General features: G+C 39.2%; 1 protein-coding gene across 1 annotated transcript in view; it reads left to right on the forward strand.

Moving 5' to 3' along the window:
* trrap (transformation/transcription domain-associated protein) overlaps positions 1–18,565 on the forward strand; it is a 76,529-nt gene that overhangs the window by 28,585 nt on the left and 29,379 nt on the right. Inside the window, 16 exon segments of the mRNA XM_079260488.1 lie at positions 989–1,195; positions 3,389–3,547; positions 4,403–4,537; positions 5,053–5,163; positions 6,953–7,099; positions 8,691–8,904; positions 9,120–9,248; positions 10,625–10,774; positions 12,099–12,298; positions 12,565–12,686; positions 14,857–15,070; positions 15,196–15,375; positions 15,652–15,798; positions 16,356–16,475; positions 17,764–18,051; positions 18,282–18,419. Coding sequence (XP_079116614.1) covers positions 989–1,195; positions 3,389–3,547; positions 4,403–4,537; positions 5,053–5,163; positions 6,953–7,099; positions 8,691–8,904; positions 9,120–9,248; positions 10,625–10,774; positions 12,099–12,298; positions 12,565–12,686; positions 14,857–15,070; positions 15,196–15,375; positions 15,652–15,798; positions 16,356–16,475; positions 17,764–18,051; positions 18,282–18,419 — 2,661 coding nt within the window.

The following is an 18,565-nucleotide window of genomic DNA, read 5'->3' on the forward strand; positions in this document are numbered from 1 at the left end:
AACTCAAAATGAAAGATGAGAGATTTACATTTAAAGATATGTTATTAAAACCAAACAATTAGGTTCAGACTGAATGAATATGCCAAATCAGACAAAACGAGTAAAACAAAAAATCAGAGTTTAATTGAAATTAAATGACACCAAATGAAATGACAACAGAAAACGGGACACTTGCAAACAGTGGTTGGTGAAATGAGGCAAGCTATTTTGTGCACCATTGGTTCTGAAAATAAAATGGTCTTTTTCTCAGAAAAATTGTTGGGTATGTTGCACACCTCTATGATTTGCATAAACATAATTAAAGGTTTAATCACTGTGAAAACATAGTTCCAAATGATCACTGATTATTACTTTTGCAGGTACAAAGCTGTGTGTGAAATTGTAGTTCGAGAAGCTGATGAGAACAATGAACATTTTGGCTCCAAACTTTTTCTTCAGTGAGCTACATCTTCTGTCCTAGAGGTCTCCATTAGCAGGAGAGAGAGGGCTATAAATAATGTCACTGCTTGAATTAATTAATCTTTTAATTTGTACTATCTTTAATGTAAGGCTATCTCACCATAAACTCCCTGTTTTTGACCAATCACAAGCTTTCCTAGAAGAAAGGACTTAATAAACTACGCCAAATAAATAGGCTGGTAGCTACAGCAGAAATCTGTTCATTAAACTGAGAAGACCTTAATTTGGCCTTTGGTAAAATTTGCTGTTTTTTTTTTTTTTTTTTTTAAATAAGACTTGGAAATACAGAAACAGCTGCCAGAACCCACATCTACACCTGGTTAAGTAGTCATAAAGAAACTGAAAATGTAGTGGAATTTATTATATTTTGTGGTTTTGAAGGAGTGTGTGTTCTATGTTCTTTGATTTTCTACTTTGAATATATGACACAGTAGCTGGGAGGGGAAGCTGCATTGAGAAAGTCATAAAATGGACCGAAGAACAAACAGTAATGTTACTGAATATGATTTGGTATGTCTGCTTTGTACAGGTCTTCCATAGCTTGCTGAAGGCCCACACAATGGAAGCTCGGGCTATCGTTCGCCAGGCCATGGCCATCCTGACCCCTGCTGTACCTGCTCGTATGGAGGATGGCCACCAGATGTTGACCCACTGGACTCGCAAAATAATTGTGGAGGAAGGACACACTGTACCACAGCTGGTTCACATACTGCATCTTATTGTGCAGCATTTCCGGGTGAGCAGATGTAGAAGAGCACACACGACATCAGACTCTTGTCAGCAGGTGTACGTCCCCCTGTCAGGCTGTCCCCTTGCATTTTATTTTAGTCTCAGTTTATCCATCTTGGCTAGGTGGGCCAGACAGCAGTCCAACACACACGATTCATGCATTTCTGACTTTAGAAGAACATATTTGTTGAAGCATTTCGGGTTGGTTTGCATTATATTTTTGCGATGCTCATTTAAAGAATTTAAGGAAGAGGCTTTTCTAAGGATGACAAAAGGTAAAAAAGAAAAAAAAAAAAACAAGTGTCAAACCAGAAAATAGAGCAGTGGTCACAGTAGTGTGCGTGTATAAGAATTTGTTGCTTCTAGGTACTCACTGCAGAGCAACATGGGGGAGAAAGATGGAGGAGCCAATTTCACTGATATTCGAGTGCCCTTAATTACATGAAACTGCTTTACAAGTCCCAGTGGAAAAAGTTGGCTGCAGCCACAACATAGACTATGTTCTTTCTTCCCTCATTGAAAGGCTGCAGTCCTTTTGGTTTTTTTTGGAGCCAACATTTTCTACCTATTGCCTTTTGTTTAAGTTGATGCAGATGTACTCTCCGACACCCTTCAGATTTGTGATCAATAGTCAAAAAGCATTTCTTCTGTGGGCAAGTCAGCAGGAAATAAGCATTTGCCTTTATTTTCACCCTCCTTTTCTAAACTTGAAAGACATTTTTAGCCTTTTACATTTTCAATTGATGTTCCCTGCCTTCCAATGGAAGTGTGACAGTTTTAGCAGAAGACTGACATTTCCCTCAGTTACCCTCTCTATCTCTCTGACAGGCTGCTCTCACTGGGCCAGATGACTAATCTAATGTAATCACATCAGCATAATTACACTGGGGAGGAGATAATGACAGACAGATGAGACTTTGTGTGTGTGTCTTTGATAAAGTAATAGAGAGATTGTGTGTGTGTGTTTGTCTGTGTGCACACGTGATGGACAGGGCTTAGCCACGCTGTCATTAAGGGGCTGCGAAGTCCTGCTCTATCGACTATAATTACCCTCAGAGTGAGAAGCTTTAATATTCTTTGACACTGACAAAACCCCTCAGATAGACAACTCATCTCTGGCTCCGTTTGCCTGTATGTGCGTTACAGAGTCTCAGTTCAGTTTTCAGAAGCTAAGTGACTCGAGTGTGACACTTGAGTATGTGAATGCTCAGGGCCAAGTGTGCGCCATCATGTCCTTGAGACCGAGTGAGAATATGATGTATTAGTTTGCCTCCTCTTTCTCAAAGTCTTAAGTATGATTGAGGAATTCAGTTGATGTCCCATATTGAGTGGAGATCTGACAGAGTGAGGGGGAAAAAAGTGCCCCCTGCTGTGAATAAATTAACTTTTGCATTACACATTTATATGTAGCAGTTGTCACCATGTCAGTGCCGTTAACCAGATCTCAGCAACATTAAGTTAGGTATTCATCATTTGTAGTTACATTAGAGGATATTAACAAATCAGGAGCAGTGCCTATCATGATCAGATAAATGCAATGGCAGCAGAGGCTTGTTTAAATTTTGTGGTTTGATTCTTGGGGGAGTCTATTTAGCAAATGTAAGATAGATCCTGTTTTAATAACTTTAATACATGACTAATAAATAAAAATTTTCAACCCAAGGTGAAGCCTTAATGTAAAAAGCATCATAATGTTGGTACCTTTTTTCTTATCTAATGATAAATAGACTAATGGGGTGGCAAATTGTCCCGTCTGTACTCCCTTTTCTCAACAAAAAGTTTTTTTCTTTTCTTTGGTTTCCACACAAAGAAATAATTTCTATTACCGACAAGATTGTTGTTTATAAAAGCTGTCTGTGTCACTCTTGCATCTGCACATCTTCCATGTGACTTGAGCACATCAATGTAAACTCGAGTTTTGTGATTATGTGGGGGGAGAAGAATTTTAAAACATTTAATGACCACGGTGACATTTTCAATTAAAATGTAACTTCTGCACTTGCTAATCTGATCTTTCTGTCCTTAATGGTTCTACTCTCTCACTTGCACTTTTCCCTTTAATTTACTCTCTGATATAAGCATCAATAACGGGTTTGTTGTTGGTGTTCTGGGAAAAGAAAACTCATTACAATCCTGTCTTACAGTTTGTCCTCAGAATATCAAATACCTGAACTTCTATTGTATGTATTTTTTTCCTTAGGTGTACTACCCTGTTCGCCACCACCTGGTGCAACACATGATAAGTGCCATGCAGCGCCTGGGCTTCACGCCCAGTGTAACCATTGAGCAAAGGAAACTGGCTGTGGACCTGGCTGAGGTGGTCATTAAATGGGAGTTACAGAGGATTAAAGACCAACAGGTGAAAGTTTAGTTTTTATTGACTTATTTTTTATTTATTTATTTTTTATTTTATTTATTTATTTAGAACAAAAAAAAGTACTTTTAAAAGAACAAATATTGGTTACAACAAAAAAAACCAAATAAGATAAGCTTCTCAAGTTTGAAAAAGGGTTTTGGAAGAAGTTGGGCATTCATCTCGTCCAAAACCCAGTTGTCAATGACACTGTAAAATTTTTACAGCATGAAAAATCCAGTAATACATTAAATTCCATTACAATGAAACTTAAACAGTATACAGTTGTAATACACACATTAAATCATAGAATTCAATATACATTGCTTTAAAAAAATAACCTTATTTGCCTCATAACTTTTAATTATCTCATCTTTTATCATTTGTTTACATTTTCCGATTGATTGACATGATTTTATTTCTTTACTGCAGCTGTTCCAGAACTGAACTCCTCTTGTAGAAACACAACGGAGTTTAGCATTTGTTCTCACAGCTAGTTTTTTGAAAATGGACACTAATGTCAGCAATTCAATCATGTGATGACCCAGACCTGCATGTGTGCTCCGGTTCCTTGTTAATTTACACATTTCCTTTCACCAAATCAACATTTTTTTTTACTTTTCACTGTGGACTGAAGATGCAATATTGTACAGAGTAAAGAATTTTGTGACAAACATTTCCATAGTCATGATTATATATAAATAATCTGACTTTATGTTTACATATACAGCACAAAGTCTGGACACGCCAAAGCTTTAATTCTGATCCGTATAACGTGCTTCACTCTTTAAACTGTAGAAATATATCCTTCGGGCATGTTTCCTCTTCCTCACTTTGCATCCTTCTGTTTTTCTGTGGCAGCCGGAGTCCGAGGCTGAAGTTGTGGCTGGTGAAGGAACAAGTGGGGGGGCTGTAAAAAGAGGATTGTCTCTTGAAGCTGCTGGTACCGGACAGGACGTCAAGCGGTTCCGTACCGCAGCAAGCACTGCTTCTGCGGTGAGCTGACTCAGCAATTAAACAGATGCCAAATTAATATAGCTGTGACTGAAAGACTCTCTTGCCCAGACGGTTGCATCCATTAACCCATGAACTTCTTGCTGGGTGTCCCTGTGTTACTTTCATCTCTAAATGACTGCAGAATGGCTTGAAAAGTGAAGATCAGCAGTTATGCAATGCAAAAACACCCCCAAAAATCTCTGTCTGCATTGCATCTTAGTTTACATATTGTAGACTTTTTAGTTGAGCTGTATTTATGATTTCATGTCAACAATGACTTCTAAATGATGTCACTCTGCCTGATTTCAGGAGAAATGTACAATAGCAGTTTTAGTTTAAGTTGATCACGTTGCATGGACACTTGTAAGGAAGTCATATTTTCAGCCTGTTTATGTTTTAAGAAATTTTAAAAGACCTGACTTGGTCTGTAATATTATCAAAAGATGAAATCAGTGTAGTGTTTGTTTTATGGCAGCTTCCAGTAATTAATTTAATTATAATGTTTATGTTTTTAGGTATTTGGACGCAGCCAGTCCATGCCTGGAACAGAGACTATGCTCACCAAGCCTGTTGAGAAACAACATACGGATACAGTTGTCAACTTCCTCATCAGGATTGCTTGCCAGGTAAAATTATCACCACTGCAGCTGCACAACATCATATGCACATCCCTAAATGTTTGCATCAGTATCTTTGGGAGGACATATATTGATATGATGGATGCTGTCTGTGAAAAATAGGAGGGAAAATGTTTGAAACCTATTTTTTTGCCTCTATCCGAAAATATAGTCCTAATAATCAAACAGGCCTTAAAAAAAAAGGTGGGAAAAAGAAATATCAACTATAAGGCTCACATTGTACAAATGTCTTCACCTCACGCTGATCTAAAACTTAAACTGGTCTTTGTTAGAACATTTTTCACACATGGACAGCAGACATAAAGTGTTCTAGGTCCTCTGGCGGAGTAGCACATGTAAGGATTAAACAACGAGGAGCCATGCATTGCACACTTCTAATGCATGATGTGGAGTCTAGAAGAACTGTAAAAAAGTATAGGAACTATTTTATGCTAAACAACTGTTGTCAAGCTACTGCACATTTCCCCCATTCACCTGTCAAAAGCCAGCTGATCTGAACCAGTTGACTAGTGAATTGCTATGGTGCTGCCTATAACAAAGTAATGTAACAGTGAATTAACTTGCCAAACTACATGTACAACCTTTATAAGAGAATACAAATGTAGAGAGCAGAAGTCTCCAATTCGGTCCAGCAGCTTTTCCATGTATCCTTTCTCCAACACAGCAGATTCAAATTATTAATTGTTTGCGCAGAACCTGATAGGCTGTTAGATCCATTGAATTTGATTCAGGTGTGTGGACCTCGTAGGACCGAGTTGGAGACCTCTGGTCTAGAATATTTGTTGCAGACATCTAGTGGGATATTGCATACCTTTTTCTGCAGACCTTAATGCACCTTTCCACGCTTTTCTCACTATTGGAGATATGTTTACAAATATGTGACACTGATGCCAACAAAAGATGTCATTAAGGTGCATCAACCTGTATTTTAGCAGGATGTCCTCCTTTTTGTGTGCTCCAGACTGGTGTTGTCCTTCACCCGTTCCCTGCATTTCCAACTCACAAGAATGCATCCCCACCATAAAATAAGTACTTGTATGAGCTGCAGAAAGTGCTTGGACTTAATTGTCCTCTGCAGAGTTTTCTGTATTCATAAAGGAAAACTGCTTAAGACAGACAGACAAGTACACACAAACAAACACAGTCCTTTGTGTCTCTTTACACAGCTGTCCCTAGCTCTAGTGGCAGCCCTGACCTTGGTTACAAGCCTGAAATAGACTGCTAAGATTTCACTCACCTTGAAATTTCCTACTTTCTTTTTTGGGCCTTGCTTCATTCTTACTGTTCATCCAACCATCTCTGAGTATAACTTTCAGTTTTACCACTGGGGATCACTGGCTGCTCACAGCGCACTCTATAGAAACATTATCTTCTCTTTGTATTCTGCTTGATAACAGTGTATTGTGATACTAAATTAATCCCTGTAGAGAAAAAAAAAATGTTTTCAGTGGCCCCAAGGGATTAACATCAGCCAAAGGACACTACACCTAGAGATGATAGGGACTCTGTGTCTTGGTCAAGGATGTGCCGACAGCATAGATGATTGTCATTGTGCGAGATTGTTACAGACGCTTTTTATTTAATGACTGCTTCCAGGCTGTGCGACTTTTCAAGTTCAGCTGTATTAATGACGCGGTGATGTATTAAAAACAGTCAATGCTTCTCTTGCCTTGTGTGATCTCTTACTTCTTCAGGACACCATTAGGTTATAAGATAAGAAAAAAACCAACATGATAATGATAGTACTACCAGTCTTTTTGCTTGTAATCCTGTTTAGGTGAATGACAGCACCAGCGTGCCTGGATCTCCGGGTGAGTTACTGTCCCGGCGCTGCGTTACCCTGATGAAGACTGCCCTCAGGCCTGACATGTGGCCTCGTGCTGAGCTCAAGCTACAGTGGTTTGACAAGCTTCTAATGACAGTGGTAAGATGGCATGTATCTTATAGAATGATTGCTTTTGTGCATTTTATCAGACTGCCATTAAGTGTCGTATAGCCACATTCATGCCAGAGCTGGTCACAGATTGGTATTGCCCCTCTTTCTGCAATTTCCCATGGATAACTACTGGTTTTTCATGTTACTAGGACAGAAAAAATATTCTTTGTGTTAGAATGTGGCAAATGATTAGTGGTTGCTCACACAAGTAATAAAAAATGCTTTAGGCAAACAAATTTGAATGAAATTCAAAATCTTCATGCTTACTGTTGTTGTTGCAGCACCAAGTAATAATCAGCAGTAAAGGACAACTAATGCCTTCCCAGAGAAGTTACCGCTTAAGCTCTGTCTTCGTGTTTGCTCTAACACCTCAGACTCCATTGTCTGTTATCAGTAATACACCAAGTAAGGCGCCAACAGCAATAATGACAAAATAATGACAGTGGTGAGATAACGGGAGTCTATCCGGGTTGGCCTGTGCCTTCTCATTCAATCCCCCAAACCCTTCTTCAGCCAAACTTCCTCCTCCTAGCTTTCTGTATCGCCCCGCAGTGCCTCTCTGCATATCTCTGCGCCTTTCCCCCTCAGTCTCCAACCACTTCCTCCTCTCATCTCCTCTTTTCTATCCAAGCTCTTATCGCAGCTGGTTTTCTCCCTCTCCTTTTATCCAACCCTCCTCTTCTTTCCTGCTCATTTCTTTGGCCTGATTTGGCGTTTCTATTCAAACAAGGTTATCACCATGCTAGCAATTGTCACGCTCTTCCCTTGTTCTTGTTCTCTTTTGGGGATCACTTCATCAGCCACGCCTTTTTCTCTGCTCTAACACACACCGACACACATCCAGAACCCCTCCAGATCCCTTTGGGGATGGTCTGACAAACAAGCCTTTCTGTAGGTTTTATGCAGATGTGCACAAGCCCATCCCCCATGGGAGCATGCTCTACCTGCTCAGCCGTCTTACTCAGACTAATGAACAATGCGCTAAATCGGATTACCTTTTATCATCTCATTGTACTGGCATGGCAGTGATTAAGAGTCAGAGTGAGTGGCATAAGAGGTCAGGTGAGGAGTGGAAGGGAGGAATACAAAACATGCACACAAGGACTCCCTCATTCACATGCATGTATATGCGCTATCTGCATGGCTCCAGAGACAAGTTCCTATTCTGAAATTAAGTGCCAAATCAATATGACCCTAATATCTACCAGGAGCCTTATTACAAGATTCCGTTTGTTCATTTGATGAGATTAGTAGCATGGACCTGTCTAAGATGATCCCCTCAGCCCTGCCATTGTAAACTTTGATTGCAATTTAGACAAAATTAGGCCATTGATCTTTGATTTAGTGGCCATGCCAATACCTTGTTTTATGTGTTAACAATGCCACCGTATGGGGAATATTCTTTCCAAGTTATCTGGAGTAAAACTTCAATCTATAGTATTTACCAAAAACAAAAGCCAAAACCAAATAAACCTGCTTAAAAAACAAATAAAATCAACCAAAACAGGATCATATTTGACAAGATTTCTCAATGCAACTCACCTTTTGGTGTCACTATTCTCTTCTTTTGAATTTTCAGGAACAGCCAGCTCAAGCTAACATCTCCAACATCTGCACGGGACTGGAGATCCTCTCCTTCCTGTTGACAGTGCTTCAGTCCCCAGCCATCCTGGCTCACTTCAAGCCTCTCCAGCGGGGCATTGCTGCATGCATGACCTGTGGCAACACAAAAGTCCTGCGGGCTGTCCACTCCCTCCTCTCTCGCCTCATGAGCATCTTCCCCACTGAGCCAAGTAAGCTGCAAATAGACATCTGAGCATAGAAATGATAGCACTGTATTTAAAGTCACTTCCTGCTGTGTTCATCAAGGCTTTGCCAAGAAAATTAGACTATTGCTTTGTTGATAATTACATTATAATGTTTCCATTTTTGTTGTTACTATTTAATTGTAAGCTGTAAGCTTAAATGGAGGCTTATCTTCACCTGAAACAATTTAATGTATTTTCAGGCACGTCAAACGTAGCATCTAAATATGAAGAACTGGAGTGTTTGTATGCTGCAGTGGGCAAAGTCATCTATGAGGGACTTACAAACTATGAAAAAGCCACCAGCAACACGAATCCCACACAACTTTTTGGTAAGAACAGTTATTCTGCAGCTTCTGACTGTTTTCTTTTATCTGTTTCCACCTGCTTGTTTTCTGTTTTTCCCATTTGCTGCTTTTAAACCCTGTGATTAATGGAAAATATATTAACAAAAAAAGAGAATTTAAAAAAAAAAAAAAAAAAAAAAAAAAAGAGCCGCATTCTCCCTGCAAAACCAAGCGGCCTTTCAGCCACTTTAAGCAATTAAGCCAGAGAGTGGGTCGTTAAAATGCAAGCCGACAGGCCCCGCTGCTGAGGCTAACATCTGCTCTGTTTAAACTGAGGCCACAGGCCAGAGGTTCGGAAAGATTGTCTTGGGAAGGATTGCTGCTTTCGGCAACCCTCCCCTTACAAACATTACTGTTTTTCATCCAGATGTCACTGAGCATTTATAGAAAACGCATTTACTAAAAGTTCTACCAAAGCTCTTTGATTTTTTTGTGGTTTTCTTAAGAAATATTCAGTAGTATTTTAAAATCATACAAAAGTTTTTGTATCTTTCTTTTGCAGTGAAAGAGCACTGATATGATGTATCTGTCTGGCTGAGGGGGGTTGACATTTCCACAGTTATTTCCCCCTTCAGAAAGTAGTAGCTGAGAAGACATTACTCATTCTTCTCTGTGCCTTTGTAGCTCTCAAAAGAAATCACTTTATAATCACAAGAAATCATTTGCCACGTTGCATTGCTGAAAGTCTGTTACTTACTACAAGAGGGTAGAACTCTATGTACATGTACAGAAATATACATTTTCGCCTCGCGAACATGTCAACAGTTTTTTATTTTTTTGTTATTTAATTTCATGTTTTGCAAAACATGTCAACAATATGGCTGAATTTTTTACCAACCCATTCTGACCAGCTTGGTGTAGCTGTATTCACTGGTTATAGAAACAGGAAGCACAAGCTTGGAGGAACTAGTGTTTTTTTTTGTTTGTTTTTTTGTTTTTTTTAACTGTTTGTGACTGAAGCAGAAGATTGGATGTGTTCTTGTAAATGTAAATGACAGAAGTAGATACAAAACAGGACATGCAATAAAACCGTTTAAGATGATAAGAACTGTTAAGACAACAACAGCTTATTTATTTATTTATTTTTAATTATTAATTTATTTATTTTAGTTTCTTTGTTACTTGGTATGTTTTCTCTCTGTCCACTCTCTTTTACAATGCATGCCTAAATGCAAGGGAAAATCTTAGGATTTTCAAGATATAATAAAAAAACACATAAGTTAAGGAATCAGATTTCCTGAAGAGGGATGTTTGTGTGTTTTTTTTTTCTTTTTTTTCTTTTTTTTTTTTTTAATATTTTGGTTTACTGTTTTTTTTTCTCTCCCTTCATCCTCTAATCTTACCCTTCATTTGTCTTACAGGGACACTGATGATCCTGAAGTCAGCTTGCAGCTATAATGCCAGCTACATTGACCGCCTCATCTCTGTGTTCATGCGTTCACTACAAAAGATGATGCGGGAGCATCTGGCTCCCCAGCAGACTAACACAGGGGTCACTGAAACCAGCACTGGTATGAAATAAATACCTGCCATCTTAAGAATATTTTCCAATGCTGTTAAAATATGTTGTTAGTGACTTTTTATGAAAATGAAATTACAGATGCTGAAAAGATCAATGCTAACTTCAAGTTACGTATAAACATAAACAACGTGGTGGACAAATGGGGAAAAAAATAGTAGCTTATTCACAGTACTGAAGTATAGATGTACCCAGATTAAATACTAAGGGCAAAATAGATCACTTACATTTTTCTGTTATTATAATCCACCAGACTGTACGTCAGACATCATCTTCCATTTTAGCTGAATTTGTTCTGTTGGGCTTCAGTGACGGCCAGCTGACGTTATCAGTAAGATTAATGTCTGTACCCAGCCCTTATCCAACAAAGAGTTGACTGTGATGACGGTCAGGCACAACAAACAACTCTCACTTAGTGACCTCACTCTGAGCTCAGATATCCCATGTATCTCAGTGGTACCTGACTCCATACAGAGGCTGTATCTGAAGTTCCATATCAGCAAGCCCAGGTGTGTTGTCAATAGCTGTTATTGTGAGAGGTGATCTGCTCTACAGATAATTTGGTTTCACAGGGAATGTTCCTCATCTTTGGTTTCCAGTCTGTATTGTCCCATTCTTTCTCTACCGAGCAACTCCTCTTTTTTTAGCTTTTGGTTTAAAAAGGTTGGTAGTAGTTTGACATAGAACTGTGCTTTGTATGTTTTGCAGAGATTGCAATAAAAATAAAAAAAACAATCATGCTGCTGAGCTTGTGCTATAATCATGATTAAATGTATCATGATTTCCTGCCTAAGCTTGACTTTGGGTTTATAGAAGTGCTTGCTGTTACTTGCAGGGGAGGTAATAGCTATAAGATACTATCCGTTGTTTAAATGGCTTCCTAATGACCATATCAGGAAACACAGACTAACCCTCCACCATGAGCATTTACTGTCACCCAGACTAAAGGCTATCAGACCAGGAAGGCCTTAGCCCCTAAAGATTCCTCAGGTTTCAGTAATCAATAAGCTTAAACTCAAGTAGATCCACTCTGGTTTTACTGCAGCTGTTGAGTTGATTATTGGCTGCTGCTGCTCATACTAAACAAGTAAACCACAACACACATTGCTAATGTTGGTAGAAACAGCTTGACTATAGAAGGTTTACAGGATAAAACTGATCTGATCTTGAGAAAAAAGAAAACTTGGTAAATATTGTCCTGCTCCATAACTTAGATGGCAGCCTCACACACCAGTCTGAACATTCAGTGTTTAGGAACAATTTAGTTATTATTTTGGACTTTGTCTCAGCTACGGTTGTCCGGTCTGTTTCCCCAGTGACCAGCGAGCTGCTGATGTTGAGTCTTGACTTGGTGAAGACTCGATTGTCTGTTATGAGCTCAGAGATGAGGAAGACCTTCATTCAAGTCATTCTTGCATCTCTGATTGAGAAGTCACCCGACCCAAAAATCCTCCGTGCCATCGTCAAGATAGTAGAAGAGTGGGTGAAGAATAATTCTCCAATGGCAGCCAACCAGGTGAGCGGAAAGGTCTTTTCATTGAGATTATTTGTTGGACCCAACTGAGGTAGGTAGAAATAAAACTCCTGATGGTGTGTATGAGATTATTATTTAATTTCTTTGATAATAAATGCAGTTGCAAATTGAGTGAGATCTTTTTGTAGAAGCTGTACAGAACATACTAGAGCAGCTACAAGAATATTCTGAATAAAATCTTGTGTTTTTAATCATCAAAACACTTTGTTTTGTGTGTTTCTCCTCTTATCAACATCGTTTCCTCTCAGATGCCAAACCTGCGTGAGAAGTCCATCTTGCTAGTGAAGATGATGAACTACATAGAGAAACGTTTTCCCGATGAACTTGAGTTAAATGCCCAGTTCCTGGACCTCGTTAATTATGTCTACAGGTAATTACCACCATTCATCACATGGCCAAATGGCCACAGCACTGATGGCAGACTGCCCTTGCATCCATTTTAACACAAATGATGAAGGTCGGAAGGTTGAGGCAGGGGAAAGCATAAGATGCTGGGCCAGGTAGCAATGGAAACCAAAGATGAAGAGAACAACATATGAATTGGTGTACTCTGTCATCCTGTTTTTCTTTTCTGTTTTCTTTTTTTTCTTTTTTTTAAAAAAGGTTTTTAGTGAAGAATCAAGACGTTAGATCATTAACGACAGAAAAACTTAGAATTAGTTGATGGTCCATAGAAGCTGGGGAGTTAATGGTGTCAGTAGATGGAAAAAGGATGGGGTCAGACAGTGCAGTCGCTGTTAGAGATGGATGGGCCTGGGGTCTTTTACAGAGTTACAGAAGAATCAGGACTCAGCCAACCCATGACAGAACATCCTGGAGGCAAAGGTCAGAGGGGAGAGATGCTCTCTTTGCCTACTATCCATCAAACATGGCTCTCATTGTCTTTTCATCTCACACTCATGCACTTTTAATCAGCGCAATGTACCCTGTATCCCCCCACCCCATCTGCTAGTCAAAAGATTCCTACAGTAAAGCCATGATGGACAGCAAGGGAGGATAATGGCAGATGAAACAGCTTTGCCAAAACAAAGTGTCATCGGACAAATGGCCCAACCATGGACAGCATGCAGCTGCAGGACACTTGTCTTTGCTATCCTTGTCATTCCATCTTTATTCTCCACTTTTGTTTTGGGAATTGTTTCACTAAAGCTCCTTTTTGCTTCTGCAACAGCAGGATGCAGAGACCGCCTGTTTGGCCATATGTTGATTTAGAGTATTCCCTGTCAAAGATGCAAAATGTGCCTTATATTTCATTAAAACAGCTAAACTGTCATTACTCCAAGGCATGAAGTAATGTAATGTAAAAGTAATGAATTTGGAAGGTTTATAGTTACCCAGACGCAACGGGTTGAACTAAGCTGTCGGTGTTTATCACTGTTCTTTGGATCTTTTTTGATCCTTCATGCTTCACCTTCAGTTGTCAAATTATCGAAATGTTTACTAAACATTTAGATTGTGGGAAAATTCAGCAGATGCCTTTTTTTTGTATTTGCATTTAAAACGTATTGCTTGATATAAACCACACATTTATGAAGATAATTAGTTGATGAAAAAAAGACCTAGTACAAAATAACAACTGACAACTTCCAAATGTAATGTGAGACAAGTTTATCTGTCCAGAACATATAATGTAGAGGGCAGTTCAAAGTGCTTTATATAGGAACATTAAAAGCATTACAGCGAGGTGCAGGAAGCGTTAACAACAAGCTTTAAGAAAAAGAATTCAAATGAAAAGGAATAAAATGTGTGAACATAAAACTACGTATTTAATGTATTTTGGTTCTAAACCTTTTAGTGTTTTATAAAACAATTGCAGGATTTTGAAGTCATTTCTTTGACAAGCAGGAAAGTAAGCAAAATTAGTCACTGGCCGCCTGGAGGGTAAATAATTTTGAATGAACCCAATCTACTTGAGCGAGCTTGTTTCTGAAGTTTTAAAGGTTGGAAAAAAAGAAAAACAAAGAGAGTAAAACAACATTTATAGAGGTGAATTTTTATTTTCCATTTAAAATGAACTCTTTATTGTTCTAAATTTGCTGAAGTATGTTGTAAGTCAGGAGGAAGAGTCGTCTACCAATCTAGAAGTTAGTGGTTTGATTCCAGGCTTCCCTTTAATACATGTTGAAGTGTCCTTGGGCCAGACACATTTCCTCATAATGTGTCTATTGGGGTATGACTGTGTGTGGTTCAGCAAAGCGCTTAGTATAGAAAATGTAAAAGTGCTGGATGAGTGTGTGTGTGAATGTGACATGTGGTGTAAAGTGCTTTCGGTGGTCATGATGACTAGAAAAGTGCTTTATAAGTACAGTTAATTTACCATTTAAGTACACATTTAACTGGGCAAATAAACTAACCAGTTGATATCTGAGCTTTGTTAACATCCAGTGGCTTCTAGTAGTGATTAAATGTTTCTCAGCTATGTTACTGTCTAATTACAGCTTAGGAGTAAAATGTTCAGTCTGGGGGGGTTTTGTTTTCCTCTTGATTGATTTTAGGCAACAATTAGCATTAAAACAATGTTTTGTCCATCACACATTCAGGGACGAGAGCCTTTCAGGAAGTGACATTACATCCAAGCTGGAGCCAGCCTTCCTGTCAGGTCTTCGCTGCACTCAGCCGTTAATCAGGGCCAAGTTTTTCGAGGTGTTTGATGCTTCCATGAAACGGCGCGTCTACGAGAGACTGCTCTACATATGCTGTTCCCAGAACTGGGAGGCAATGGGCAGCCACTTTTGGATTAAACAGTGCATTGAGGTAAACAAAAAGAGTTTTTGTTTTAGGAGACTTTTATCTGGCATCAAAAACAAAATGACGCCCCCCCCCCCCTTTCTACCTGTCATTTCACTTGCCGTTTGTGTTTTGTTGCACCTGTTTGATAGTTGTTGCTGGCAGTTTGTGAACGAAACACCATCATTGGCACCAGCTGCCAGGGATCCATGCTACCCTCTATCACAAACGTCATCAACCTGGCTGACAGCCACGACCGTGCCGCTTTTGCCATGGCAACGCATGTCAAGCAGGAGCCACGTGAGAGGGAAAACAGTGAGACAAAAGAAGAGGTGGGGCATGTGGATGAATTTACACAATTTTCATTATGTGCTTCCATTTTCCCACTAAATGTATGGTTTTATACTGTGAATGTCAGGGATGAATACAACTTTCTTTTTATTATTATTTTTTATTATTAACTTTTCAGGTTTCTACAAATCTGTACATCTTCAAGAAGTTCCCTTTTAATTGATGTCATAAAGTGCTTTTGTCTAACAAAAATTTAATGTCAAATCTTTAATATCAGGCAATTGCTGTCTTGTTTTTACCCATTTATTCCCTGGTAGGATGTGGAAATTGACATAGAATTGGCACCAGGTGACCAGACAGCCATTCCCAAGACTAAAGAACAGGCTGAGAGAGACACAGGCAACCAGCTGCACATGCTTACCAACCGCCATGACAAGTTTCTTGATTCGTTACGGGAAGTCAAGGTAAGATTGTGCAACCAGTTCGTCCATTGTTTTGTTGCCTGGAAGTTAGTGGACCTGACTGGGGTTTGACAAAACATGAAGTTACCTTGATTACCTCAAAGTTTCTGCTCACTGTAGTAAAACTAGAATTAGTTATGCTTGTTTTTTCCAGTAGTGCTTTTTTTTAAACCAGTGCCACCATTTCATTCAGAAGGCAAGGTGTTGGGCAACTACTTTAAAGATACATTGTTTAAGAATTACTGACTAAAGGTCTAAATTTGGATATAGAATTGACTTCAGATGTCAAGAACATGCAGTATGTGGATGGACGTGGCCAAAATTCTTTGCGCTATAAACACTTTTTCAGCTGTTAGTGGAACCAGTAGGCACTGGTGCAGCATACATAGCACTACAGCTAACTATGTTTGGTGCCTTTTTTATTAACATGGCTTATTATTTACCCCAAAACTGAAAGAAACTTTTTCATGATATTTTCCCCTTTTTTTATATTTACCTCTGATTTTGTTTTGATTTGGGGTTTAAGTAATAAAATTGCATTGTTCTTTCCTCTGTGCTAGACGGGGGCCCTTCTGAATGCCCTGGTCCAGCTTTGTCACATCTCTACTCCGCTGGCTGAAAAGAGCTGGGTCCAGCTCTTCCCTCGCCTCTGGAAGATCCTCTCTGACAGACAGCAGCATGTGAGTAGAATATAGTGGCACACATCTTTTCACAGAACTGAGAAGTACTCACAGCACATTGTTAAGATTACATTTAAACTTCAAGATGCAAGTAAAGCATGTTGCTTTGTGGCTTGACGGAGGAGTTTCAGTGGTATCAGTATGTCTGTGCAACTTTGTAGAGAAATGTTTGATAATAGTTTGTTCTTTTTTATTTTACCTTTGCGTGACATCTTACTTTGTTGTTTGTTAAAACTAAAGTTGTAACCCTTATTTTCTCATTTCAAACGGCAGACACAGTTTTTTGTTGTTTTTTTTTGCTCACCATACTTGGTGTCTTTGTCTTGCATCTTGCACTTTTTGTCACTAATGCTCACCAACTTGTCCGTTGTCCTTTCTACACCTTATCAGCGCCATTAACAAACAGGTTGTTTATCAGGCCATCTCATCTCAGCTGTTTTGCTTAATAAGGTCATTATTTCTGCTAAATACAGTTCTAAAAAAAGGCTGAGGGAGGAAAACTGTAATGAGTTTTATGCATTTAGAGCATTTTGAGGTGATTTAAAAGTGATTGAACTCTTGAAAACTTCACAATTGTAGCCACCAGTAAGATCAGTAATATTCAAAATATTTTCTTCCTGTGACAAGCCTGAGGTCACGAATATGTTGCAAGCTTCATTTTCTGATGCCTGTCTTACCCCCTTCAATTTATAATGAAAATACAGCTATAACTTCAACTCAGCCTTCATAACCCTGCGTCAACAGTTACAAGGAAATGATAGAAACTCATATTCTCCTAAGGAAGGAATTTCATGACATATTGGCTTTCTTCACTGCCAGTCTAATTAAAGTTACCATCATAGCATAGATTACTCACTGCTGTCAGCGGGCAGTGTAAATCATATTCATTACGATACATCAATGAGTGTCAATCATGATTTTCAGAGCTGTAACTGCTTGATCGGGCTGAAAATCTGTTCAGTTCACACGCAGCTGTTATAAGAGGATCTGATTGAGTATTCATGTGAAGTTTCAACTGTCATATAATGAGTTTTTCACAGATTTTGCTTTGCTTTTACGAACCACAAGTGCAAAAAGTTGTAGGAACGCTGCACACAATTTGTCATTTGTCCCCATCAAGCCTTCTTACACTCTTTTTCAGTTTCACGGCTCTCTTACTGGAAAATGGCATCACATTGCATCCCGTACATGCAACAAAATGCCTTTATCAATATGCCATATCGTTGTACTGCTGCTAAAGTAAAATTAGGTGGTTGATTCTCTCACTCTCTCTCTCTCTCCTCTTCAGGCTTTGTCTGGTGAAATGAGCCCTTTCCTGTGCAGCGGCAGTCATCAGGCCCAAAGGGACTGCCAGCCCAGCGCCCTGAACTGCTTCGTGGAAGCCATGTCCCAGTGTGTGCCTCCTATTCCCATTCGCCCCTGTGTTCTCAAGTACTTGGGCAAGACGCACAACCTCTGGCTGCGTTCCACTCTCATGCTGGAGCAGCAGGCTTTCGAAAAGGGTCTGAGCTTGCACAGTAAACCCAAGCAGAGCACTGAGTTTTACGAACAAGAGAGCATCACACCACCTCAGCAGGTAACACATTTATTCATTCTTTCAAGCTTGTTCAAGAAGCAGAGTCTTATTTATCACTTCCTTCCTTAGTGTCATATATAGAGATGGATTTGTCGTGTGCTGCAGCCTCATGCTTTAAGTTGGACATTTTGCCCGTCGCTTTGTTTGAACTCTTCATCACATTAGATTTGAGGTTGATATATTTTCCAGTTTCCTCAGTTACCATCCTTATTTGTCCTAAATCTGTGCAGGAGATTTTGGATTCCTTAGCAGAGCTCTATTCTCTGCTCCAAGAGGAGGACATGTGGGCTGGCTTATGGCAGAAGAGGTACAAATTTCCTGAGACTGCAACTGCTATTGCCTACGAGCAGCATGGCTTCTTCGAACAGGTAAGATGAAAGTGGATAGAAAGTACCTACTAAAAGGGATGCTGTCTAATGAATTGTCTTGCAAATAAACTTCAAGAAACTTTTCTATTTTATGGATGTTTTGGATAATAAAGTTTACAGTGATAAGAATGGGGTATTGTATTTAG

This window comes from Telmatherina bonti (genome assembly GCF_933228915.1).
Source record: "Telmatherina bonti genome assembly, chromosome: 21".
Taxonomy (NCBI): Eukaryota; Metazoa; Chordata; class Actinopteri; order Atheriniformes; family Telmatherinidae; genus Telmatherina; species Telmatherina bonti.